The sequence below is a fragment of the Corythoichthys intestinalis genome, chromosome 6 (assembly GCF_030265065.1).
Source record: "Corythoichthys intestinalis isolate RoL2023-P3 chromosome 6, ASM3026506v1, whole genome shotgun sequence".
Taxonomy (NCBI): domain Eukaryota; kingdom Metazoa; phylum Chordata; class Actinopteri; order Syngnathiformes; family Syngnathidae; genus Corythoichthys; species Corythoichthys intestinalis.
In genome coordinates this window covers 8,048,592-8,076,233 of record NC_080400.1, presented here as the reverse complement: position 1 = coordinate 8,076,233, position 27,642 = coordinate 8,048,592, and the positions used below count along the sequence as shown (strand labels likewise).

Below are 27,642 nucleotides of genomic sequence, written 5' to 3'. Positions count from 1 at the left end.
AGCGAGAAATTGAAGCAACTTGAAGCTAGTTTAATTTTACAGCAGCATTATTACATTATTACATTACATATAACAGCAGTATTTCGCAAGAGCCCGAGAGTCGAAAGAGAACGCTACAAAGGCTAGTTGTGAGATTGTTGAAATTATTAATTTTAAAAATTAGGGCTGCAGCTATTGATTATTTTAGTAGTGGATTAATCGATGAACGAGTTAGTTCGAATAATCGAGTAATCGGATAAGGAACATGAAAAATTAAAATACCTGAGCTGAGCCTCAAACGGTATAAAAAATAAATAAGGATTGACAAAAGAACAATGGCTAATTTACATAGCAAATGTCTGCTAGCTTAAATGCTATATAACACTAACGCTTTTTTTCTTTTTTTTTTTTTTTTTATAACAATGCTCTTGACAAATCATTCAGACACATATTCCCACAAAAAAAAAAAAAAAAAAACTGTTAAATATACCAGTAAACTAAATTACGAATGCATTTAAAAAAAAAAAAAAAAATTCACTCAAACAAAAACTTGGCTTATGTTGATTTTAACATGGAGCAGCTGGTTTCAGCCATGTGAAATGAGGCAGACTAGAGGGCAGTGTATCACTTTAATTAAAAGAATACTCGAAGCAGCAAAATTTTATTGGAATCTTTTTTTCTTTAATCGAATACTGGAGTTAATCGATTCATCGTTTCAGCACTAAAAAAATAATAATAAATCAAATGTGACACACAGAATGGCTTGCTAGCATTTCCTTAAATATATTGTTCTACACAAAGGACGTCAGCCAAGGTCGGCCTTCCACATTTTTACCACACCAAATCTGGCCCCCATTGCAAAAAGTTTGAACACCCCTGGTGTAAAGTGTTACATTCGGTTTAACAGAAATTGTAGTTTTTAATGGGAAAATTCGACCTATTATAAAGGAAGGGTTTTTTTTTTTTTATATTTGAGGATTATGTAGTCAGATTATCAGCAAAATCAATTGTAATTATTTATTTATTTATTTATTTTTACCAACAAAAAGGTGCATTTCTTTCTTTTAAAAGAAAAAATGGCAATTTACCATGACAACAACTCGTCAGACTAGTTTAATTATTTAATTACAATTTTTGGGGTTAACATTTTCAAATTTGTAGTTGAAAATCTTTATCATAAAAAAAGCAGAAAAAAAGATTTTTTTTTTTTGAACGCAAAAAAACAAAACAAAAAAAATAGGTTAACATTTTAAGCCATTCGTCAAGTGTTAATTTGGAGCCCCTTGAACTCTACCTAGCAACTGCTGCCGAGGAGCTGATAGGCAAAGCTGGACGCTGGGTCTGAGGTGACAGAACAGCAGCTTTGTGCTTGCAGAGGCCATGCATGTGGAGCTGAACCCTAGGCGCGTGGAGGTGACAGTGGGCGAGAGCGTGGTGCTCAGCTGCAAGGCCACGCACGACATCTCGCTAGACGTCACCTTCCAGTGGCTCTTCGACGACAGGCCTATCACCTTTCAGCAGCCGGGAGGCCACTTTGAGTCTATACAGACTGTCCATGCAAAAGTAAGCGCAATATTTTTCTGTATTTTGCACTGTAACGCACTGGCAGTCACTGTCGATGGCAGTTAGTCAGTGAAAGGCACAGGTAACACGAATTATAAATGACACTAATGTGAATAAGTATGTAAAGGTACCATGAAAGTGACTTTAAAATGATAGAGCATAGTTTTGGACACAAATCCATCCCAAAAATTGACAGAAAAGGCTGAATGATTAACAACTTTTTGGACTATAAGGCGCACCAGACTATATGCCACCACCCACCAAATTTGACACGAAAAGGGCATTTGTTTATAAGCCGCACTGGACTGTAAGCCGCAGCTGTCCTCACTGTATTATGTGATATTTACATTAGGGCTGTCAAACGATTAAAATTTTTAATTGAGTTAATTACAGCTTAAAAATGAATTAATCGCAATTCAAACCATCTCTAAAATATGCCATATTTTTCTGTTAATTATTGTTGGAATGGAAAGATAAGACACAAGACGGATATATACATTCAACATACAGTACATAAGTACTGTATTAGTTTATTATAACAATAATTCAACAAGATGGCATTAACATTATTAACATTCTGTTAAAGCGATCCATGGATAGAAAGACTTGTAGTTCTTAAAAGATAAATGTTAGTGCAAGTTATAGAAATGTTATATTAAAACCCCTCTTAATGTTTTCGTTTTATTAAAATTTGTAAAATTTTCAATTAAAAAATAAACTAATAGCTCGCCATTGTTGTTGTCAATAATTACATCATGCTCACTCATGGTGCTGAAAGCCATAAAATCAGTTGGACCCAAGCGCTAGCAGAGGGCACCAAACACCAAAAAAACAAGTAACAAGTCGACATTACACTCTGCTGTCATTTTAATCTGTTTGAGCGAGGCATGTGCGTTAATTGCGTCAAATATTTTAACGTGATTAATTTAAAAAACTAATTACCGCCCGTTAACGCGATAATTTTGACAGCCCTAATTTACACCAAAAGATATTAACCAGTAACACTTTATTTGACAGCGGCATCATAATACTGTCATAAAACCAAATGAACCACCATGAAGCTTTGAACCAATTGGCTGAAAAGCTTCATTGCTTCAAAAAGCTTCATTTGGCCACAAATGGTCGTCCAACATGCCTCCTAGTATGCATAGCAGCGCTACAGACATAAATGACAATCAAAATTCATGTTCTGCAACAATTACTTCTTCAGTTACTGTTCCAATTGTTTCATTAATTACTAGTTATGGTATTTGGTAACACTTTATTTGACGGTGGCGCCATAAAAATGTCATAAGACAATCATAATTATGACATGACACTGTCATGAGCATTAATGAATGCTTAGAACAAATGTCATTTAGTGTTATCTGGCAAATGATCTCACTTTTGAATGGATGTAATAGATTCGAGCCGGAAATAAATGGAGTTAGTGACAAAATTTGCCGGATAAAACTTAATGACATTTGTCATAAGCATTAAGTAATGCGCAAGACAGTGTCATGTCATAATGATAATTGTCTCATGATAGTCTTATTGTGCTACCGGAAAATAAAGTGTTACCAAATACTATGACTAGCAATTAATGAAACAACTAGAAGAGTAACTGAAGAAATAATTGGCAAAAAACATGAATTTTGATTGTCATTTATGTCTTTAGCGCTGCAATGCATACTAGGAGGTATGTTGGACGACACCAGTGTTGACAGCGGGTGGCTGTCAACACTAGTGTCGTCCATTTGTGGCCAAATGAAGCTTTTTGACAATCAACAAATAAGATGCACCGGACTATAAGATGCAGGATTTAAAATGAGGGGGAAAAAATAGCAACCTATAGTCTGAAAATTACGGTAGTCTTTCTATCTCATCTCCCTTGGCTCCGCCCACTATAAAGTCTCCGAAGATGACTTCATAGCCTTACTAACCATAGGCTTACTATTCTTTTGTTCAGTGGTGGATGATTGTTTTTTTTTTTTTTTTTTTTTTTTTTTAAACTTAAGTACAAGTATCGGAAAAAACAAAACTCAAGTTAAAGTACAAAAATACTTGCTTTAAAATGTAATTTACAAGTGAAAAGTAAAAGCATTTTCTGCAGATGCAAAAATGTAATGTACGCTTATACAGTGGTACCTCTTGAACGAATTAAATTCAACCTGGACCTGGTTTGTAAGTCGAAATGGTCATATTTCGAGTGGTACTTTCCCATAAGAGTACATTATAATTTGATTAATTACTTCCACAGCCCAAAAAACCTATGCTAAACCCTTAACAAATACTGTTGGTAAAATTACAATTAAATTACAATTACAGTTAAATAAAACAGCACAGTACAATAGGTTAATAAGAACTTAAAAGTCAGTGCTTGCAGGACTGGTTTACTTCAAACCATTGCTTGAGCTGAGTTTTGAAGGTAGTCCTATATACAACAAGGTTGTCTCAGAGGGCTTGGCAGAGTCAATATGATACAGTCAGATCCAGTAGATGAATTAGATGAGTTCATGTCCTGGGCATCCCCCATCCTTAGACCCTCCATAGCGGCAAGAAAAAACTCCAAAAACCCAGTGGGAAAAGAGAAACCGTGGGGAGAACCACAGTCTGGAGAGATCCACTCCCAGGACGGAGAGGGTATAGATGCACCAGGACTGATGATGGGTATTAGCCGAAGGAGTTCCAGTTTGTAGAGATGTAATGGGGTGAGAGAACATGAGGGGGTCCATCTAGCCAGATGAGACGGGGGCAGGGGCAACGAGGACGTCCATCCAGCCAGGGGTCAGGATAGTCAGGCGGCTGCGGCTGAATTGGAGGGGCAAAGGGGACTCTGGGTGACTAGTTATGAAGAGACTAGTCAACTAGATATTACAATTAGAAAAGAGAAATAAAGTAAAGACAAGTGGTAGGTAGAGTGAAAAACAGGGGATAGGACTCTGTACTTCCCCCAGCATTATAGCTTATAGTGCAGCTTAGACTGAACTGTGAGTCCAGTCTGTTTTAAACTAGCCTGACCATAAGCTTTGTCAAATAGGAACGTTTTTAGTCTAATCTTAAATGTACAGACTGTGTCGGCCTCTTTAGTATAAGCTGGAAGCTGATTCCATAAGACAGGAGCTTGGTAACTAAAGGTTCTGGCTCCTACTGTACTTTTAGAGACTCTGGGAACTACCAGTAGACCTGCATTCTGAGAACAAAGTGTTCTGTTGGGGCGGTATGGAACCAGAGCATCTGTGAGATAAGATGGCCCCAAACCATTAATGGTCTTAAATGTAATAAGGAGGATTTTAAATTTAATTCTAAACTCGACTGGAAGCCAGTGAAGGGCTTGGAGCACAGGGGTGATGTGCTCTCTTCTATTAGTTCTTGTTAAAAGTCTTGCTGCTGCGTTCTGGACTAGCTGAAGACTTTTTTGGGGAACTTTTAGGACAAGCTGTGAGTGAGGAGTGACAGTAATCCAGTATAGATGTAACGAAAGCGTGAATTAATTTTTCTGCATCGTTTTTAGACAGAATATTTATACTTTTGGCTATGTTCCGCAGGTGAAAAAAGGCTGTTCTGCAGGTTTGTTTAATATGAGCTTTAAATGATAGGTCTGGGTCGAATAGAATTGTGACCGAAGGCTGTTATCCTGATTGGGACCTCACAGTCCTCTCCAGCCCTATGAGCGCCCTTTTTTTTTTTTTTTTTTTTTTTATGGGAGGAGGTAAGGCGAGTCCATGTAACACTTTGTACATTAGACAAGCCGTTTTGAAATTTTTACAATTCTCAAGGCTCAATAAATAGTACTTTTTAAAATGTTACAAATATGGAATGACATTGGTTTTCTGGCAAAGACCTTTAACGACCTATTCCGGGGGTCGGCAACCCATGTTTTGAGAGCTGCATTTGGCTCTTTAGTGCTGCTCTAGAAACTCCCTGGAGCATTTTCAAAAATGTTTGAAAATGGACAAATATGGTTGAGGGAAATATATTTTTTGTTTTGATATGGATTCTGTAGGAGGACAAAAATGACACAAACATTCTTCACGTTTTCCAATGCTGTGAAAATGTGGAGAATAAATATTAAATTTCAACATTTCTGACAACAAAGATTTGCGTCATAGCCTGCGACACACGTTTCTATCAGCAGGGCGGGATGCTATGGTGTTATATTGCTGCCTCTATTCTGAGAGTGCAATAATGGATTTTGAGAACACCTCCTGCTCTCACTCAATATCTCGACTCCTGGCCGTTTGCCCTCCAATTAGATCACTTGTTACATTCGCCTGGAAAAAGCAAGGGAGACGGACGACTTCAATGGGAGAAGGGTGACTTCATTGAAACAACGTACGACAGTGTTTATTATCATAATTATTATCATCACTAAAGTACATGAGACAATAATACATGAGATGTTCCATTTTGTTGTTTATTGAAACATCAAAATAAAAACGACATAAAAAATCGGATTTCTTTATTGCATTTCTATCATTTCATAAAAGTACTGAAACAATTAATTGATATTGGAATGAAGTTCAACTTGAGGTGGCATTATACAACTGAGTAGTCACGTGGTGCGTTGGATGCACTGCAGGGAAAATAAACATTAAATCATGAAGGCTCATTATGTATTTTCAGCCGAATTAGTCATTTTGATGGGAGGCTAATATAGCTAATACAGATAAAGTGGGGCAAATAAGTATTTAGTCAACCACCAATTGTGGAAGTTCTCCTACTTGAAAAGATTAGAGAGGCCTGTAATTGTCAACATGGGTATACTTCAACCATGAGAGACAGAATGTGGAAAAAAATAAAATCACATTCTTTGATTTTTAAAGAATTTATTTCCAAATTAGAGTGGAAAATAAGTATTTGGTCACCTACAAACAAGCAAGATTTCTAGCTGTCAAAGAGGTCTAACTTCTTCTAACGAGGTCTAACGAGGCTCCATTCGTTACCTGTATTAATGGCACCTGTTTTAACTCATTATTGGTATACAAGACACCTGTCCAAAACCTCAGTCAGTCACATGCCAAACTCCACTATGGCCAAGAACAAAGAGCTGTCGAAGGACACCAGAGACAAAATTGTAGACCTGCACCAGGCTGGGAAGACTGAATCTGCAATAGGTAAAACGCTTGGTGTAAAGAAATCAACTGTGGGAGCAATTCTTAGAAAATGGAAGACATACAAGACCACTGATAATCTCCCTCAATCTGGGGCTCCATGCAAGATCTCACCCCGTGGCGTCAAAATGATAACAAGAACGGTGAGCAAAAATCCCAGAACCACACGGGGGGACTTAGTGAATGACCTACAGAGAGCTGGGACCACAGTAACAAAGGCTACTATCAGTAACAATGCGCTGCCAGGGACTCAAATCCTGCACTGCCAGATTTGTCCCCCTTCTGAAGCCAGCACACGTCCAGGCCCGTCACAGTCCGCTAGAGAGCATTTGGATCATCCAGAAAAGGACTGGGAGAATGTGTTATGGTCAGATGAAACCAAAATAGAACTTTTTGGTAGAAACACAGGTTCTCGTGTTTGGAGGAGAAAGAATACTGAATTGCATCTAAAGAACACCATACCCACTGTGAAGCATGGGGGTGGAAACATAATTTTTTTGGTGCCGTTTTTCTGCAAAGGCAATGGCATTAACATTATTAACGTTCTGTTAAAGCGATCCATGGATAGAAAGACTTGTAGTTCTTAAAAGAAAAATGTTAGTACAAGTTATAGAAATTTTATATTAAAACCCCTCTTAATGTTTTCGTTTTAATAAAATTTGTAAAAATTTCAATCAAAAAATAAACTAGTAGCCCGCCATTGTTGATGTCAATAATTACTTACACAATGCTCATGGGTGGTGAAGCCTATAAAATCAGTCGCACCCAAGCGCCAGCACAGGGCGGCAAAACTCCATACAACGAGTGAGCGTTTCACTGTACTGTCATTTAAATCTGTCTGAACGGGGCATCTGCGTTAATTGCGTCAAATATTTTAACGTGATTAATTTTAAAAATTAATGAACGCCCGTTAACGCGATCATTTTGACAGCCCTAGTTTATATATTTGAAAATCTGACACTAAATGAGTCAGTGCCTCACCAACAATGAACCTCACCGCACGTCACTGTTTTCTGGGGATTTTTTCCCACATTCTGTCTCTCATGTTTGAGGTTTGCCTATGTTGACCATTACAGGCCTCTCTGATATTTTCAAGTGGGAGAACTTGCACAATTAGTGGTTGACTAAATACATATTTGCCCCTCTGTAGAATGACTAAATTTGTCATGTTCTCTTGAATCTTGAATGTGAAGACTTGAGACATATTTAATGTAACTTTGTCCAGTCTCAAGCACTAGCCTTGTTTTTATGTCACATATGTCCGTACAATTGTTTTTCACAGTGCCGTCGTGAAAAGTCAGCCCCTCCCCATTTCCTACGGAGACGCGCTCTGCAATTTTAATGGGGATCAATGCTAAGCAGCAGAGCAAAGACCTAGCATGGATTCGCAGCCTGCGGCGTTTCTCGTTTCCCTCAGCTAAAAAAAAAAACAAGAATTTTTTTCTTTTCCAGCCACTTGAGCTATTTGAGCTTCACTTTCAAGCGCTTTCCGGATCCTTCTCACGTCTGAAATTGTATGTCTTTGCAGCAGTCGTCTACAGTGGATTTGATGATTAGGACCATTTTGCTGAAACATGCCGGCAAGTATGGCTGCAGGGCCCAGACCAGCGCCGACACCATCATCATGGAGGCCGATCTTCTAGTTCGAGGTAAGCTTCTTTTAACAACTTAACAACTTTATTGCTATGACAAAAGATGTATGAGAACACAACCGTAATATTATGATGATTATGATGATATATCTAGCCAAGATAAGTAAACAAGACTTACAAATTAGCACCTGTCATGTTTTTCACAAAAGGAGCATCGAGTGGACATGTGTGGGGTGTGGGGACGTCACATGAGTGACACGACCAAACACTGCTATGATGCGTGCTAACTGCACATACCATAAAATGTCACACATTGTGAAATTAAGTCGGAAACTTTTCATCTCATTCTCATCTCGTCAGAAGAAAACTGGCGTCGGTCTCGTTTTGTTGTCAAGACTCGTTTTTAGTTCGTGATCGTCCTGAAAAAATTGTTTGTTGACATGATATTTTCCTTATCGTCATCATTGACGAAAACAACAGTGGCACAGTGCATCCGATCATAACTTATCATCCAAACGCTGATCCGATTGAAGAAATTTTGTCCACGTAAACATACCTAGTGTTTACTTACAGTGTATCATAAAAGTGAGTACAACGCATGGGAACTACGTACATCCCTAAATGTCCAAATTAAGTCCTGCTTGTCATTTTCCCTCCAAACCGTAATGTGACTCGTTACAGGAGTGCTGTCAGCATTGCTGCAGAGATTGAAGAGGTAGGGGGGTCATTCCCACAACCATGCCTGACTGTTGGCATGACACACTTATCTTTGTACTCCTCACCTGGTCGCCGCCACGCATGCTAGGGACCATCGGAACCAAACAAATTAATCTTCGTCTCATCAGACCATAGGACATGGCTCCAGTAATCCATGTTCTTCGTTGACATGTCTTCAGCAAACTGTTTGCGGGGTTTCTTGTTTACCGTCTTCAGAAGAGGCTTCCTCCTGGGGTGACAGCCATGCACACCAATTTGATGTAGAGTACGGTGTATGGTCTGAGCACTACCAGGCTGACCCCCCACCTCTTCAATCTCTGCAGCAATGCTGACAGCACTCCTGTAACGAGTCAAATGACATTTTAGAGGGAAAATGACAGGCCCGGGGGTGGGTTGTGGGGGGTGCGCTTCCGTCCCCTTGGTCTGTTTCCGGCCCTGTCCTTCTCCCTGGGCCGCGGCGGCCGCCGCTGCCCCCCGGCCGGCGGGGTCGTCGACGGGGCCTCTTGGGGCCCGCGGGGCCTTAGGTGGGGCTTGCTGTCCCTTGCCGGTGGGGTGGACGTCCCCTGGTCGCCGGCACTTGGTGTGGCGCCTGCTCGGAGTGCGGGGTGGGTGCTCGGTGGGTGGGTGGGTGGGTGGGGGGCTGTCGCGGAGGCGCCGTGGGTGGTCTGGGGCGGGGATTGATCGACGCCCTGACGCTTCTTCCACCCTGCGGCCGGTGGTTCTGGTGGACGGGGCCACGCCCGCGGGAGCCTGCCTCTTAACTCACGCACTTCTCACTCCGGCACTGTAAATATTTTTCACCCTGGCACTTACATGCTCATACATTTCTCCGGGGAGAGTTGGGACGGGGCTTTACAGTCCCGGCCCGGCTCCCCCCTGTTTTTAATGCACCACACACCAAGGTTGTGGGATGTTGGGACCTATTGGGGGGGGGGGGGGGGGGGGTACCTCACGGTTGCCTCCTCACCACAGGCCCCGTCATCCCTGCACCTTTTTTAAATGCACCACACACATCATCCACAGGAGAGCTCCGGCAAAGGGCGGTGGGATGGGCGGCTGGGCAGAAACTCCATGCTGCGGTCCCACTGCCCTAAGCCAAGCTCTCCTATTTTAATGCATACATTGCACTACCCTCCCCTCACATTCGCATCACGGTGCTGGGTGATGGCTGCCAGTCGGGAACCTGGCAGCCACAGTAATAGGGTGGTAGGTGGGTCCCACACTTTTTCCATATGGCGTGGCTCCTGAGGTGTGGTCTCCCTTCTGCCTGGGTTGCCGGCCGCGAGGGCGGGTTGGGGGGTCGGGGCTCCGATCTTGCATCGCCCTGTGGCTGTTCCTGGGCGTTCTCCTGCCTCCGCCTCCCCCTCTCTTCTCTGGCTGGGCATCCGCCCTGCGCTCCGTCGCGGGTCGCTGGCTGGGCGCCTGTGTATCAGCGGGGTGTCGCTTGCACCGGCGGGGGGACCCTGCCTTGCCTGGGGCTTGGTGGGCCGCTGGGGGTCCCGTGGCGTGCTGTGCCGGTTGGGGGGCTGCGGCTGTGGCCCGGGTGGGCGGGCGGGGGTGGGGGTAGGCATGGGGTTGGTGGTGCGTCCCCTCCGGCCATCCCTGAAGGCCGGTTGATGGGTGCGCGGGTGGCCCGGGGGACCACCCTGGGTCCCGGGGGGGGGGAGAGACGACGGCTCCTTTGCTGGGCTGCGGGAGGAGGGATGGGCTGCGCTTGGCCCACCACGCCCTCCCTCCCCGGGCTAGCTGGGTGGGGGCCGTGGCCCTGGGTTGGCACCCGCGCGGCTTCTCCGCCCGTCTGCGTGGCTGTCGCGCGCCCGGTGGGGCTTGCGTGCTGCTGGATGTGGTAGGGCATGCTCGGGTTGGGGGTCCTGGTGCCGGGATTGGCGATGCGGCGGCGTAGGGTTGGTCGCCAACGGGCTTACACTCATAAGAGATTCACACGATTACTGGGTTCTAGATCACAGAACTGATTTGTGTACACTCTACCCCTTTCAATCACTTGGTTTATAGGCTTATAGACATCCCCACCCCCATTCCCCTCTTTCACTGGCCAATAGGCCCCCACATGGTGTAAACCGGAAATACATCTCGCTGACGATAGCACCAGCATATTAGTGACTAGTCTAGTTGTTCAATGTATTTCTTGTTTTGTTGGTGTATGTGTTTCTTTTCTTTCTTCTTTTATATTTCTTTTCTTCTGTCCCCCCATAATCCCTTCCTGTTCGCTGTTTTGTCATAATAAAAAGGTATTTTGAATGATCACAATGGGAGTATGTCAGACTCTCAATGTGAAACATTAAAACTATCCGGGCACTTAGACTTCCATTCTCTGTGTCAAACAGCTGAACAGGACAGGTTTAAAAAAAAAAATTAAAAAAATAAGGGATGTACGTAGTTCCCAAGCAGTGCACTCACTTTTGTTGCCAGGGGTTTAGATATTAATGGCTATATTTTGAGTTATTTTTGAGTGTAAAATAAATGAACTCTATTATATAAGCTGCACACAGACTACTTTTCATTGTGTCAAAGTGTCATTTTGTCAGTGTTGTCCCATGAAAAGATATACTTAGTTATCTGCAGAAATACGAGGGGTGTACTCACTTTTGTGATGCACTGTAAGTTGACATTGTTACTTATGTGTGATTTTTTTTTTTTTGTAAAGTTCATGACAATGAAATATAAGATTATGACGACACCCTATCTCCGGGGTTCTCAATTAGCGGACCGCGGTCCACGACCCGAGCACTGCACACCTCTCTACGGACCCAGACCAAATGGTAATTTTCAAGAAAAAAAAAAAAAAATCTTTTTTTTACATATATTATTTGTATGAATCGCCGATCTATCGTTATGTGCTACTATTCTGTCGCTAAATTCTGTTTCATTTTTAGTCAAATATCTTCCATGTTTCCACTTCTGTTGTCATCTCTATGACAATGATACGCTGATTGGCTGAGAGAGCCTGCATACTGCTCGCTAGAGCAGGGGTCCCCAACCTATTCCACAAAGGCCCACTGTGGGTGCAGGATTTCATTCCTACCATACAAGGTGACAACACTTTTTCCCCCCAATCTGGTGTTTTACAAGTGCAATCAGTTGATTGCAGTCAGGTGTGGCTTGTTTTAGCAGAAGCCTCATTGGTTCAACTGTCTCTGCTGGATCGGCTGGAACAAAAACCAGGACCCACAGTGGGCCTTGAGGACTGGGTTGGAGACCCCTGCGCTAGAGTGGACTGACCGCAGCAGTGTGAAACACAAGTCGCTCCCGGCACTTTGCAATCTGTTTGTTATATGCCACCAGTGGAAGACCGAATCTAACAGAATGTCATGTTCAAAGTTGACCAAGAGAAGAGAAGTGGACAACGAAAATCGCCGTTTCAATGAGGAATGGACTGACAAATATGCGTCCATTTTACCAACTGCAAGTACCAAACCTACTGTATGTCCTTAATATGCATGAAGACAATTGCGCTGTAAAAAGTGAAAATGTGAAACAACATAATTTTAAAGAGCACTGCTCTTTTGAAGACAAGTTTCCTCCTAAATCAGAATTGAGAAGACAAGAAATTAATAGGTTCAAGTAGTCATATCAAGAGTCAAACAAGGTTATTGTTAAATCTATGACACAACAACAAATTGCAACAGAGGGCTCACTCAGAGTGTCGTGGGTGTTGGCCAAACATAAGAAGCCGTTCTCCGATGGAGAAATAATAAAAGACTGCATGACTGAAGTGATGGCAGCAATGTTCGAAGAAAAAGAAAAGGAGGGAATGACAGCAAAAATCAGACAAATCTCACTCCCAGATTCATCAAACGCAAGACACACTGAAGACTGCTGACGATGTGAGTAAACAGCTTTGTGACCCCCAAATGCCATCTCTCTCATTGAAATGTGTTTTACAGTTAAAGTTACTGTCAATAATTATTATGTTTGCACCTTAGCGACAGAGCTTGTCTTTTATGTTCTGTACATGTGAACATATACTGTACAACTTGCACGTTTTCTTGTTTTTGTCCGGCAGTGTTATACGATTACAAAATACACTGTCAATAGTTATATTTTGCACCATAATGGCAGATGTTGTCAATTATTTAGTGTACATGTGTAAACATTGTACTTGCATGTATTTTTTGTATTTTTATTTTAAGTCAAGAAAGTGTTTTTTTAGTTTATTTTTTACTTAATCAGAATGTGAATTTTATTTTTGTTTGGTCAAAAAAAAAACACCTTTACCACTTGAGACGTGCCTTGTACTTGACAGACATTAATAAATGGACCCATGCTTGCATGAAAAAAACAATTGTAGACCATCAAGATTGTATTTGAGGACCCCTCCCCGATCTCCTTCATTCTCACAACGTGCCTCCTTATTTTTTTCCCTTTATTTGCTACTTGTCCCCCCCAAAAAAGCTCATTTTAACTTATTTTCATGAGATGTTTTCATCTCCTCTCCAAACTCATATCGTTTATTTTTAATTGATGCGTGCCGATGAATATTGTAGCGCGAGACGCTGGCTGCTTCCATGTGCGCGGATTTGCTGTTAAGCAGAGCTGACAGGACCTGCCAGCCAACGCCAACTAAATTGGGTTTGCTTTTACCGGATGACTGGACCCGAGCTTAATTTCATTTTCCCATACTGTCGACACCGTATTTGTTGTGGTGTCTTTAAAACTTTTCGGTAAGGAAGGAAATGATCATGTTTCAGTGGAATTGACAGATCGCTGCCAGCTCCTTCCAGTTCAAATGCATTGGATATACACTCACCGGCCACTTTATTAGGTACACCATGCTAGTAACGGGTTGGACCCACTTTTGCCTTCAGAACTGCCTGAATTCTTCATGGCATAGATTCAACAAGGTGCTGGAAGCATTCCTCAGAGAGTTTGGTCCATATTGACATGATGGCATCACACAGTTGGTGCAGATTTGTCGGCTGCACATCCATAATGCGAATCTCCCGTTCCACCACATCCCAAAGATGCTCTATTGGGTTGATATCTGGTGACTGTGGAGGCCGTTTGAGTGCAGTTAACTCATTGTCATGTTCAAGAAACCAGTCTGAGGTGATTCCAGCTTTATGACATGGCACATTTTCCTGCTGAAAGTAGCCATCAGAAGTTGGGTACATTGTGGTCATAAAAGGCTGGACATGGTCAGCAACAATACTCAGGTAGGCTGTGGCATTCCAACAATGCTCAATTGGTACCAAGAGGCCCAAAGAGTGCCAAGAAAATATTCCCCACACCATTACACCACCACCAGCAGCCTGAACCATTGATACAAGGCAGGATGGATCCATGCTTTCATGTTGTTGACGCCAAATTCTGACCCTACCATCCGAATGTCACAGCAGAAATTGAGACTCATCAGACCAGGCAACGTTTTCCAATCTTCTAGTGTCCCATTTCGATGAGCTTGTGCAAATTGTAGCCTCAGTTTCCTGATCTTAACTGAAAGGAGTGGCACCCGGCTTGGTCTTCTGCTGCTGTAGCCCATCTGCCTCAAAGTTTGACATACTGTGCATTCAGAGATGCTCTTCTGCCTAACTTGGTTGTAACAGGTGGTTATTTGAGTCACTGTTGCCTTTCTATCAGCTCGAACCAGTCTGGCCATTCTCCTCTGACCTCTGGCATCAACAAGGCATTTCCGCCCGCAGAACTGCTGCTCACTGGATATTTTTTTCTTTTTCGGACCATTCTCTGTAAACCCTAGAGATGGTTGTGCGTGAAAATCCCAGTAGATCAGCAGTTTCTGAAATACTCAGACCAGCCCTTCTGGCACCAACATCCATGCGACATTCAAAGTCACTCAAATCACCTTTCTTCCCCATACTGATGCTCGGTTTGAACAGCTGGAGATTGTCTTAAACCATGTCTACATGCCTAAATGCACTGAGTTGCCGCCATGTGATTGGCTGATTAGAAATTAAGTGTTAACGAGCATTTGGACAGGTGTACCTAATAAAGTGGCTGGTGAGTGTATATCGCCGTAAATGGAAGTCATTGAGTGGAAGCAAGCATGTCAAACTCATCTACTACTATAGTAGTTCTGGATTCCGTCGGAGGGCCATTACGTGTGCTAGCTGGACTCGTCGCGATAAATCAACTAACATCTACAGGTAGTCCCCGGGTTACGAACGAGTTCCATTCCTACCCTGATGACGAAACGTGATTTTCCGCGTAAGTCAGAATTAACCCTTTAAGTACCCCTAAAATTCAAAATAACTATCTAAAAAGTCCAAAAGTATTGTATTTTGTTTAATTATGGAGGATACACTGCCTTCTGGTGGCAGCGTTGGGTCTGGCTGGACTGTCGCCTTGTATGACTTTGACTCAGATATCGGAAATGGATAAAGGATAGCTGCGCTCTAGTTTGTGCCACATAAGGCTGTGAGTTGTTTCGGCAAATATATTTTTTTGTATGCATTTGTAATTAAGTTTAGAGCTACAGTTTGTGGAGTTATGTGTGAGTGATTTGCTATGACAATTGTTAAATACCTTAACATTGGTAGCATTTAAGCTAGCTGACTTTTGTTAGGCAAATTAGGCTCATTTAAACAACTAAGTTTACATATTGATCAGACTAGATGGGTGTTTGAACATCAATTATTAGGTGTCAAGTGTTTTATTGTTAAAATGTGTGTCGTTTTGAACATACAGTGGGGCAAATAAGTATAGTCAACCACCAATTGTGCAAGTTCTCCTACTTGAAAAGACTAGAGAGGCCTGTAATTGTCAACATGGGTAAACCACAACCATGAGAGACAGAATGTGGAAAAAAAACAGAAAATCAAATTGTTTGATTTTTTAAAAAATTATTTGCAAATCATGGTGGAAAATACGTATTGGTCAATACCAAAAGTTCATCTCAATGCTTTGTTATGTACCCTTTGTTGGCAATAAAGGAGGCCAAACGTTTTCTGTAACTCTTCACTCTTCGCTTGGTGTAAAGAAATCAACTGTGGGAGCAATTATTAGAAAATGGAAGACATACAAGACCACTGATAATTTCCCTCTATCTGGGGCGCCATGCAAGATCTCACCCCGTGGCGTTAAAAAGATAACAAGAACAGTGACCAAAAATCCCAGAACCACACAGGGGGACCTAGTGAATGACCTACAGAGAGCTGGGACCACAGTAACAAAGGCTACTATCAGTAACACAATGTGCCGCCAGGGACTCAAATCCTGCACTGCCAGATGTGTCCCCCTGCTGAAGCCAGTACACGTCCAGGCCCGTCTGCGGTTCGCTAGAGAGCATTTGGATGATCCAGAAGAGGACTGGGAGAATGTGTTATGGTCAGATGAAACCAAAATATAACTTTTTGGTAGAAACACAGGTTCTCCTGTTTAGAGGAGAAAGAATACTGAATTGCATCTGACAAACACCATACACACTGTGAAGCATGGGGTTGGAAACATCATGCTTTGGGGCTGTTTTTCTGCAAAGGGACCAGAATGACTGATGTGTGTAAAGGAAAGAATGAATGGGGCCATGTATAGAGAGATTTTTAGTGAAAATCTCCTTCCATCAGCAAGGGCATTGAAGATGAGAAGTGACTGGGTCTTTCAACATGACAATTATCCCAAACACACAGCCAGGGTAACAAAGGAGTGGCTTCGTAAGAAGCATTTCAAGGTCCTGGAGTGGCCTAGCCAGTCTCCAGATCTCAACCCCATAGAAAATCTGTGGAGGGAGTTGAAAGTCCATGTTGCCCAACGACAGCCCCAAAACATCACTGCTCTAGAGGAGATCTGCATGGAGGAATGGGCCAAAATACCAGCAACAGTGTGTGAAAAGCTTGTGAAGAGTTACAGAAAACGTTTGGCCTCCGTTATTGCCAACAAAGGGTCCATAACAAAGTATTGAGATAAACTTTTGGTATTGATCAAATACTTATTTTCCACCATGATTTGCAAATAGGTTCTTTAAAAATCAAACAATGTGATTTTCTGGGGGGTTTTCCACATTCTGTCTCTCATGGTTGAGGTTTACCCATGTTGACAATTACATGCCTCTCTAATATTTTCAAGTTTGAGAACTTGCACAATTCGTGGTTGACTAAATACTTATTTGCCCCACTGCACGTCTCTCGGCTGGTTCGGGAACGCCTTGGGATCCTGCCGGAGGAGTTGGTTAAAGTAACTGGGGAGAGGGAAGTCTGAGCTTTTTCTACTAAAGCTGCTACCCCCGCAACCCGACCCCGGATGCCAAATGCATCAATTTTTATACAGGCATTTCTGGATCTCATCGCAGTAAACAACTGTTTAAAACCTTATTGCGTTCAATTTCATTTTAGTGTTTTTGTTTTACCATGAGAACGGCATATACTGCTTGATGTATCATTTATGATACAAATTAAAGAACATACAGTGGGGAGAACAAGTATTTGATACACTGGCAGTGTATCAAATACTTGTTCTCCCCACTGCACATGCAATTTTTTGTTAATTATATCATGTTTGAGAACCACATAAAGCTTTCAAAAAAAAAAAAAAAAAATCTGAATTTTCTGTTCATTATTTCTGGGGTCATTATAGAGTAAAGCAGTGGATGGATGGATGGATGGATGGATGGATGGATGGATGGATGGATGGATGGATGGATGGATGGATGGATGGATGGATGGATGGATGGATGGATGGATGGATGGATGGATGGATGGATGGATGGATGGATGGATGGATGGATGGATGGATGGATGGATGGATGGATGGATGGATGGATGGATGGATGGATGGATGGATGGATGGATGGATGGATGGATGGATGGACTCAAGCACAGGTGTGTGAGATAATGAGTAATAATGACACCATGAGTAAGACGGGCAATCTGGTACTCGCATTTGATTGGCTAAAGAAGTATTGCATTTAAAAAAATTTCACATCACTTGTAATGGCAACTTTCTGGAAATACTGGTATGTTAATAGCTTTTTTTCTCCACTATTATTAAGCATGAGAACGGTAAACCGATACAACCGGATATCTGGTTTTACAGGTGAGAGATACAGCTGTATTTATAGTAAAGTTACCATTCGACAGTAATCAGCCATTAAATATTCAATGAACCGATAGTAGAGAGTAGTAGAATTCGGCTATCGCAAGCACAAGAATCGGATTCTAATGCCTAGTTCAATGTATTGCTTAATATGATAATTTAGCTTTTACTTGTCATTCACCACACAGCGCGCTTAGTTCATACTACAGGTCTTAATGCACGAATCCGATTTTTTCATGTTTTTCCGACTCGCGTGAGGCATTAACTTGACGGTCTGAACGCGACAAGTCGCATAGAACTGGACCATTTCAAATCCGATCTGGGTCACTTTCGTATGTGGTTCAAATCCGATCTGGGCCACATTTTTCCAGACTGTCGCGGCGGTCAGTACTGTCCAGTCTCTCAAATCGGAATTCATGCAGCAATTACGTCATCAAAAAGCGAGAGAGACGCCACATAGCGGTGCAGCTGTGCATTATTAGCGCCTAGCTTGCCTTGAACACGGCTTTTTAGGAAGGGTCGAACTTGACAACAGTCATTAAAAAAATAAAAATGGGTTGCGGATAAGCCTGAGAATGATCGATTTTCTGTCTGCTCCATATAAGCAATATTTCAACATTGGTTACACGGCCGAGAGTCGGGGCAAACTGCCCGTATGTGTGTGTGACTTGCACGGACAGTGTGTGCATGCTATCGATCCATATACTTTGAATATAAACCTAAACTGGGATTATTTATGTCTGTTATTTGTGTCCTCTTTTTAAAAAGCAAAATATGATATCCCTGGAATGACGGATGACAGCCAGCATGTGTGGTCTTTTGTTTTAATGCTTCTGCGCATGCGGGTCGTCTTGCTCAGCGCGTGTCAGACTGCGAATTAGTGCGCATGCGTAGTACTTGAAAGGTCTCAATGGACAAAGGCAGTCTGAACGGGCACGCCAAAAAAACAGATGTTACAAAAATTCGGATTTGTGCATTAAGACCTGTAGTATGAACCTAGCCTTAGATTGAGACTGCACGCGATATAAATATGGACAAGCACAACTCACAGTCGTGGTTGCCTCAACTTCCCATGCATTTCGGCAGAACCGCTACTAGTCATTACCCGATCGTCACAGGCGTGTAATAACAATGCGAGAGCTCACAAAACCACTGTAACGCACGCCCCGTAGCGTTTTCTTCACAGCCCAAAACGAAACTAGTAGTGGCAACATGCTAAAACAATGGACGGTTTGAGCACCAACGCCAGCGACGTGCAGCGATTGATTTTCAACGTACCCAGGAACACAAAAGTCGGACTTTGAAGTGATGAAGGCAGCTAGATCTGTTCGCATGGGACAGAGCTAGTGTGAAATGTGGAGCGGTACAGAGATTGTTTTTAACCCTGAAAATTAACCCACTACAATGGTGGAAAGGGCAGCACGACCCTCTCGAGATTTTGTTGCCATGAAACGCAGTCTACTTAAACATGTGGATTAGTTAATCTTCTTTAAGAAAAATCTACCCTTTAAAAAAGATATGGAGAGTGATGAGGAATAAAAAATGTGGAAGCACAGGTATAAGTAAATGACTTTGCTGTGTATAAGGTTAAAGTAATGGTTATTGACCTGTCTGTCTAAAATGCCATGTTTTTATTCCCCCAATTATACCAGTGGAAAAGCATAATTTATTATTTATTTATGATAACATTGCAAGTTTAATTCTTTTTTTCTAGAGCTGCTGCATATAATTCATATTTTTTATTTGTGAAATGTTTACGTTGAAAGTTTGCACCTAAATTACTTACCTCTTGTGTTCAAATCACCAGGAAATACAGTAATTGAATTACTGCACTTTAGTGTTGTCTGTCACTGGAGTTTTATTTTATTATCAATCCATCCAACAAAATGACGGTCATATAGTAAGCCGTATTTTTCTTTCATAAAAAATATAAAAATTAAAACATAACATTGGTATGAAATTGTGTTGTTTGATTTAGCTATTAGAAATGTGGGTTTTTTTATATGTTTAAAATACTGTACAAACACACACAAAAAATGTTTTCTATCGTATCGTTTTCACTCTGTATCGAACCGTATCGTTTCTAAACTGTATCGAATCGCTCGGCCTTAAAAATGTATCGTCTTTTTAATCGAATCGTAACCTGTGTATCTAGATACATATCGAATCGGCTTCATGCCAGGGATTCGCAACCCTAACTATTATACATCAAAAAAATTAAATTTGGTGGGTTTTTTTCACACAATTAAAAAAGTTTCTTTCTGCAGGGATGCACACAATATATGTATTTGTCCCTTTAATGTGCTTCCAAACATGTTCTCATTTTTTTCATTTTGGCACTGACGTTAACCTTCTAATGAAACACCTTGCTCGGGACACACCACATTGCTTTTCAATGGCAGGAACGCCAGCTGTTCGCACTCCTCCCTGGAGTCCTCACATTTGCCGCGATGATGACGTTCGCTAAACAAGACGGAGGTAAACATATGTCGACTTTTATTGGAACACGACGAGCCCTGACAGCAAAATCCTCCCCCCAAAAAATGCGACGTTTGAGCTTTTCTCTCAGATCAACGCGGTTATTCTTTGTTGGCGTGTTTGTTTGTGTGAGGGGAATTACAAGATTACTGCTATTCACAATTTGTTAGGCCAATGGCCTCTGTGACAACATTCTTTATTTATCGTGTAGCTGCGAATTGAGTCCAATCAGAGCTGTGGTTGGAATTTAAAAAATACAAATGATTTGAAACGTATTTCCGTCCCTCTCAAGGTCCCCCCGGACCTCCGGGTGTGGTGATAATGGAGGAAATCACAGAGACAACCGCCACCCTGTCGTGGATCCGAGGGCTCGACAATCACAGTCCAATTAGCACCTACCACCTGCAGGCTCGGAATGCCTTTTCATTAGGCTGGCAAACTGTCAAAACAGGTAACTAGTGTGAGAGGAATGGAATCTGGTCCGCCATTTTGTCTCCAGTCATTTTTTTTTTTAAGTCGCAAAAACAGTACCTTATTATACCTCAAAGTCTTATAGTTCTACTTTATTCTATTAATGTGACTGTTCTGCCCTTTGGCGAAATTTGTATTTGATTATAATGTGCTGACTTTTGTTTTGTGATGCATGCTTTTATTTTGGCGCAGGTAGGGATGGGAATCGAAATCCGATTCCAATTCAGAACCGGTTCCTTGTGTTTCGAGGCCTCGACATCACAATGAAAAAGCCTGAACGATCCCTTTAACGATTCCTAAAGACGCATATTGCGTTGTGACGTGTGTTGTTGTCCAGACGCATCAAACTAGCATGGCGCCAAGAACCACCCGCTCCAAAGTTTGGCTACACTTCACCAGGAAAGAGGGTGAAAATGAAAGGTTACGATGGTTTAGCACGAGCATTGCAGCCGTAAACATAACAATGACAGCACGTAGGTTGAAACGCTCGGAAGTGTGTCTTTACTTCACGAGGAAAAATTACAACAAAACGACTTGCAGTCTTGCAAGGTGGAGATAACTGTATCGGGAGGGAAGATGGAGATAACTGCATCGGGAGGGAATAAGACTGCACTGTCCTCACAGAGACGCTAAGGCTTAGTCCTGGCTATATAGCAAGCTAAACTCCCAAATGAGGATACAGAAGACGTTGGTATAATTTGCTGACTTTATTCAACCATCACTTGAAGAGTGAAACTAAAAATAGAAATGAAACAAATCAATTTCGTCCCCAATAACAAACAGGTTTGCATCAACGTAAATCAGTGATGATTAGCTGCTAATACAGCTAAACGGTTAGCATGCGTTCGCTAGCATTAGCACATCGTTCAAACTACTACACAACTGGATTTAAGTGTCCGATCGCGAGTGGAAGCACACAACAACAACACAAAAGACGATACATGCAGGCGTTGCCTCTGTAGATATTTTACAAACATTAAAAAAGAACGTAGGCTCGTAGCAGTGTTTCCCCTCTCTCAATAACTCGCTTGGATGCGGCATTTCTTCTTCGCGTGTACGCGTTCTTCTTCGCGTGAGGAAGCGAAAGGGCGCCCCCACTTGAGCGTGAAAGCCCCATAAAAAGTAATGCATTTCAATATACTGGTAAATAATACACTTTAACAGGGGTCCCCAAACTGCGGCCCGGGCAGAGGGCAACAGGTTTTGATTTAAAATCTCCTGGTATTTCAAAGCATTCACGATGCCATGCACCCTAACTAGGTTCCCAGGGCCTTTGGAAGCGAAACAGCCCCACAGCATCACTGACCCACCCCCATACTTCACAGTGGGTATAAGGTGCTTTTCAGCATGCGCATCTTTCGTGGCACGCCAGACCCACTTAGAGTGTTTGTTGCCAAAAAGCTCAATCTTGGTCTCACACAAAAATACACACGGTCCCAGGCTTCAACTGGAACCGTGTGCTTTGGTCAGATGGCATAGGGTGCATGGAATCATGAATGCTTTGAAATATCAGGACATTTTAAATCAAAATCTGTTGCCCTCTGCCCGAAAGCTGAAGATGGGTCGTCACTGGGTCTTTCAGCAAGACAATGACCCTAAACATATGGCCAAATCTACACAGAAATGGTTCACCAGACACAAAATCAAGCTCCTACCATGGCCATCTCAGTCCCCAGACCTTGTTTTGTTGGCAAAAGGGGGTTGTACAAAGTATTAACACCAGGGGTGCTAATAATTGTGACACACATTATTTGATGTCAAATAATAATATGTATGTTGAATGTATATATTTGTCCAAGTTTTATTAATTTTTTTCTTAATGCATTGCTAAAATGTATATGATCGGGAAAAATTATCGGGAATGATTGAAATTGAATCGGGAGCCAAAAAAAGCAATCGGATCGGGAAATATCGGGATCAGCAGATACTCAAACTAAAACGATCGGGATCGGATCGGGAGCAAAAAAGCATAATCGGAACAACCCTAGTAATAATACGACGTATTTGTTCATTCTTTCATTCACTTCCATGCTACTTATCCTCACAAGGGTCGCAGAGGTGCTGGAGCCTATCCCAGCCAACTCAGTAGGCGGGGTACACCCTGTATCGGTTGCCAGCCAACCATTCACACACACACCCATGCCTATGGACAATTTGGAGTGTTCAATCAGCCTACCGCGCATGTGTTTGGGATGTGGGAGGAAACGGGAGTCCACGGAGAAAACCCACGCTGGCACAGGGAGAACATACAAACAAAGTCCGGAACCCGGGATTGAACCCTTGATATCAGAACTGTGAGGCACTTGTAGTACATGAAGCCGGAGTTGTTTAATCATATTGCTCGTGCAGCCAGCCTTACATGATAAGGCTTTGTTGCAAATGTTGCACTGAGCTGACTGGTCATTTTTCTTTGTGAAGTTGAACTGAACTCGTTTGAGAGGATTTCAACAAAACTGATTTGAACTGAACTGAAACTGTCCCAACTTCCAAAGCAACTCATCACAAGCCATTTTAACAAGTTCAAATCCCGCATTCAAGTAACTTTTATGTCATCCCGTTTGTCACTTGTGTGACCCTTTTTGGCCTCAATTAGCAATTTTGCTAAAGTGCTTATCCTCTTTACTGTAGCACCAAAAGCATCAATTATCATTAGGTAGTTTCTGAGAATTTATGCCAATTATCTTCATTGTAAGAACATAATCTGGATGTACGGTGAGTGTTTTGTTGTCGTTGTGATCATAACGAGCGCTTCGTTATCACCTAGGATTAGCGAATCGGCTCGCTCCCGCATTTCTCCATCCTCAGGATTACAAAAAGCTCAGCTCAGTGCGGACAGATCCAATTGTGCTTTGGAAGACATTTTCAGACAAACGACAGAAAGCAGGTTGTGACCACGCAGTGTAGTAAAAATATGCAAAGCTAAATATTTTATGCTGTATTTTGTCTTGTTTTGCTGGCTCAGAAGACTGGATTAAATATGTAACAATAGCCGCACTGTGAATCGTAAACATTGGCAAGGAATAAAACATGTTTAAATAATTAGTTACTGTCTTACGACTTTTTACATGTTTCATTTATAAGATATCAGCAGTTTTTTTTTTTTCTGGCAGTAAATGATCATGATTCCAGTGCCATTGACGGCAGTAGACATCCCATCCATTTAAGGTGTAAGGCATTAAGGCATTAATAACTGCAAATGCTAACCGCTAGAATAGAATAGCCCTCAATTGTCATTATACAGTTATACATTGAATTGCGGAGCATCTCCCTTTAAAGTGCAGGACAAGTAAAAATCTCGAAAGTGGCTTGCAAGAATAAAAGTATTTAAAATCTAAATAAATATAAAATATGTATGAGGTAGTCCTGTGTTCAGGCAGTGCAAATAATTGAAGTGAAGTAGCAGCAGTTGACAGTGAAGCTATTGAATATTTCACATTAATATTGCACGTAAGTAAGTATTGCACATAGAATATGTGTGAATAAAAGTTAAGTAGCAGAAGTTGACAGTGAGGCATTGAATATTGCACTTAGTAAGGATTGCACATAGTATATTGCATGTAAATGAATATTGGACATTGGGTGATGTGGTGTTACATATGGCTGTTCAGGGTGGAGATGGCTTTAGCCATAGACTTCATAACCTATTGACATGACACGGGAAACGGGGCCTAATTTCGAAACCAAAGATGCTATCGACCTAAAACCAAAAAAGGCACCTACCTTAGCCATATATGAGTCTCCATGAGCATCGGCATAAAAAAAATTCAAAGTCGTTCCCTTATAAAATCCAGATTAATATATAATATAAGTATAACAGAACTTAAAATGGCTTTAAAAGTCTCAAATTCTACACTAGATGCACAAAAATCAGGAAATGCAGAGATAATCACCTATATTTTCAGGATCAATAGCAATATTTAACATATGTTTTTGACTAAAATAGCAACTTGATTTTTTTTCATTTTAATTTACTGCAAGTTTTCAGCAGCTAATAAATCACTCAATTTAACATCAGAAACGTAATACTTAAGGAAAACATGCAGAATCAGTTAAAAATAATATGTAAATAGATTAATAATACATTTTATATACAATAGAATAGCCCTTTATTATCATTATACACTCTATGTTAGCGAATGAGGCTAGCGGCCGCCTGACGTAAACACAGTTTTTCTGGCATAAATTCTTGTGAATAAATGCCTAAATCCCCGAATTCTTCATAGATATGGACGTAAAACAGTCTCATTTCTTGGTTAAAAGCAAAGAAACCGCACAGTTAGCGTTTATTTTACGTATATATGACGATGTACAATGCTACTCTGTTAGCGAATGAGGCTAGCGGCCGCCTGACTTAAACAGAGCTTTTCTGGCATAAATTCTTGTGAATAAATGCTTAAATTCCTGAATTCTTTATAGATATGGACGTAAAACAGTCTCGATTCTTGGTTAAAAGCAAAAAAAAAAACGTGCAGGTAGCATTTATTTCGCATAAATATTGCCAACTTTGAGGCTAGTCAGTTAAGAAAATTAGCCTCAATGTGTAAACAAAGAAGAAAACACCTACGAGTAAATGCTTCAATCACTGAATTCTTTTTAGATATGGACGTAAAACTGTCTCGACTCTTTGTTAAAAGAGCAAAAAAACGGGCAGTTATGCATCTATTTTACATTTATACATATGTCGAAGAATGACGCCAATGCCATAGCGGTTCCCATTCTCCCATTGATTTTTTTCACGTTTCAAAATGCATGTATTGTACGAAAAATATAATATTTACCTTGAATCCTCAAACAAAACACTCCTGAGACAATCCATCCTGTTTGTATGCGGTACAGCTTTCGTAGTTCTTCAGAAATCCAAGCCTGATTCCAGTTTAGACATGAGCGTGTGCCATCTTCGCCTGACTATACTAAATGAAGCTCGGCCCCACCTGATAAGGCGTGACGCAAAGAATGACGAAGTGTCACATTAATTGGTAATAAAGTGTATGCTTTAGCAAAGAAACTGTTCCTCAGTTTGTTTGTTCTTGCTTTATACTGATCCAAGATGGCGGCGCGGAAGGATGCAGCGGCACACGCCTATCCCATTCAGTGGGTTTTGTTTGTTTGTTTGTTTGTTTGTTTGTTTGTTTGTTTGTTTGTTTGTTTGTTTTGCGCTAATGCCAATTGTCGTGTGAAACAGTATTAGCTACTCATGGGATTTTGTGATAACCAATGTGTGCAAGTTGTATGTTGAGTGTGTTTTCTTTATCTTGCAAATTCACAAGAATTTTTTTTTTTTTTTTTTAAACAAACTATGGAGTCATTTTGTGAGCTTATTGGGTTAAGATAAAAGCTTGAAATAGTTTAAACCCAGTATTTGCACTGAAACAGTTTTGTTTTGGCCGTCCTTTTAATTTTTTTGTTTTAGTCTTAGTCTTATGGACGAATATACTTATTAGTCATATTGAGTAATTTCAAAATGTGTTCATCAACGAAATCACAAAACACCAAAAAATGGCAGCCATTTTTCAATTGGAATTATACCGCAACTAGACATGTGCTGATTACTGGTTTCAAGGTATACCGTGGTAAGAAAACGTCAAGGTTTCCAAACCGCAAAAAATTTTCCGTCATACAGTCCCTAAAGTATTAGCTATTTTTTGTGTCCAAAAAATTCATGGAGAAAGCCCTCCCCCACCGGTTGTTGCCCAGTGTTAATGAGTCAGCTGTGCAACACGATGGCTGGAGGAGGTGAAACTCCTGAACTTTTTATCCCATCGAAGAAAACGAAAACGCTGGTATGAGAATTCTTTGGCTACAAAAAAGTTACTGCCGGCAGCGACTTAGAGGAGGGCCAACCGACTTGTAAAAAGTGTTTGCGGAGGGTGGCTGCCAAGGAGGCAATACCTCCAATTTGATTTCGCATTTATACAAAAGTAAAGGTTACTAAACACCGTCATGATCGTTTCCCACCAGCTACGAGAGTTAACTCCAGCATGTTTAATGTGTCTAGCGCTGGTAAAACATGCAGTGGTTTTTTTCTCTCTGGCAACTGCCTGTGTTGAGAAAGAGAGTGTGTCTATAATGTAAACATGATACGAGTCATACACACGTGCTTTTTAAGAGAAATAATTCTATTCCTTTTATTCTGAAGGTAATAATGTTGAGCTGTGGATGTGGGTTTAGGCTCACCTAAAAGACTGCATTTATTTTAATTTTAGAATTTTTTTTTTTTTTTTCACTCAAAGGGCAGCTGAAGAGCTTTTCGAATTTCGGTTTAATTTTACGAATATGAACTAGTTTGAGTTTGTCAAAACAACCATGTCATTTTTAACACGTAACTGCGAGGATAATTTGCGTTTTCTTTGTTTTATTGCACTCTTTCGTGGCGCTAACGATTGCAAAGGCTCCCAGGAAATATTATCTACAATTAATGCCTACATGTTTGAACTAGGGCTGTCAAACGATTAAAATTGTAAATCGCAATTCAAACGATCTATAAAATATGCAATATTTTTTTGTAAATTATTGTTGGAATGGAAAGATAAGGGCGAACACCGTTCAGAGCGCACACAAATGAACTTTACATCAAGTCCAAGCTATTAAAATGTTATGACTTGGTTAACTTCAAAACTGCTCAAATGATGTTCAAGGCCCACGCAAACAGTCTCCCACCTAACCTACAAGCTCTATTCCAACTAAGGGAATCAAACTACGACCTAAGAGGAATCAGATTGTTTTCCAATCGGACAACTAGGACAACG

The 27,642-nt window shown here is 41.3% G+C and overlaps 1 protein-coding gene across 2 annotated transcripts in view; it reads left to right on the top strand.

Moving 5' to 3' along the window:
• Window positions 1-27,642, top strand: part of LOC130917185 (contactin-5-like) — a 411,152-nt gene that overhangs the window by 344,907 nt on the left and 38,603 nt on the right. For both annotated transcript variants that reach the window (XM_057838311.1, XM_057838312.1), the window contains 3 exons: window positions 1,355-1,542; window positions 8,164-8,284; window positions 20,718-20,876. In XM_057838311.1, coding sequence (XP_057694294.1) covers window positions 1,355-1,542; window positions 8,164-8,284; window positions 20,718-20,876 — 468 coding nt within the window. The remainder of the gene's footprint in view (window positions 1-1,354; window positions 1,543-8,163; window positions 8,285-20,717; window positions 20,877-27,642) is intronic.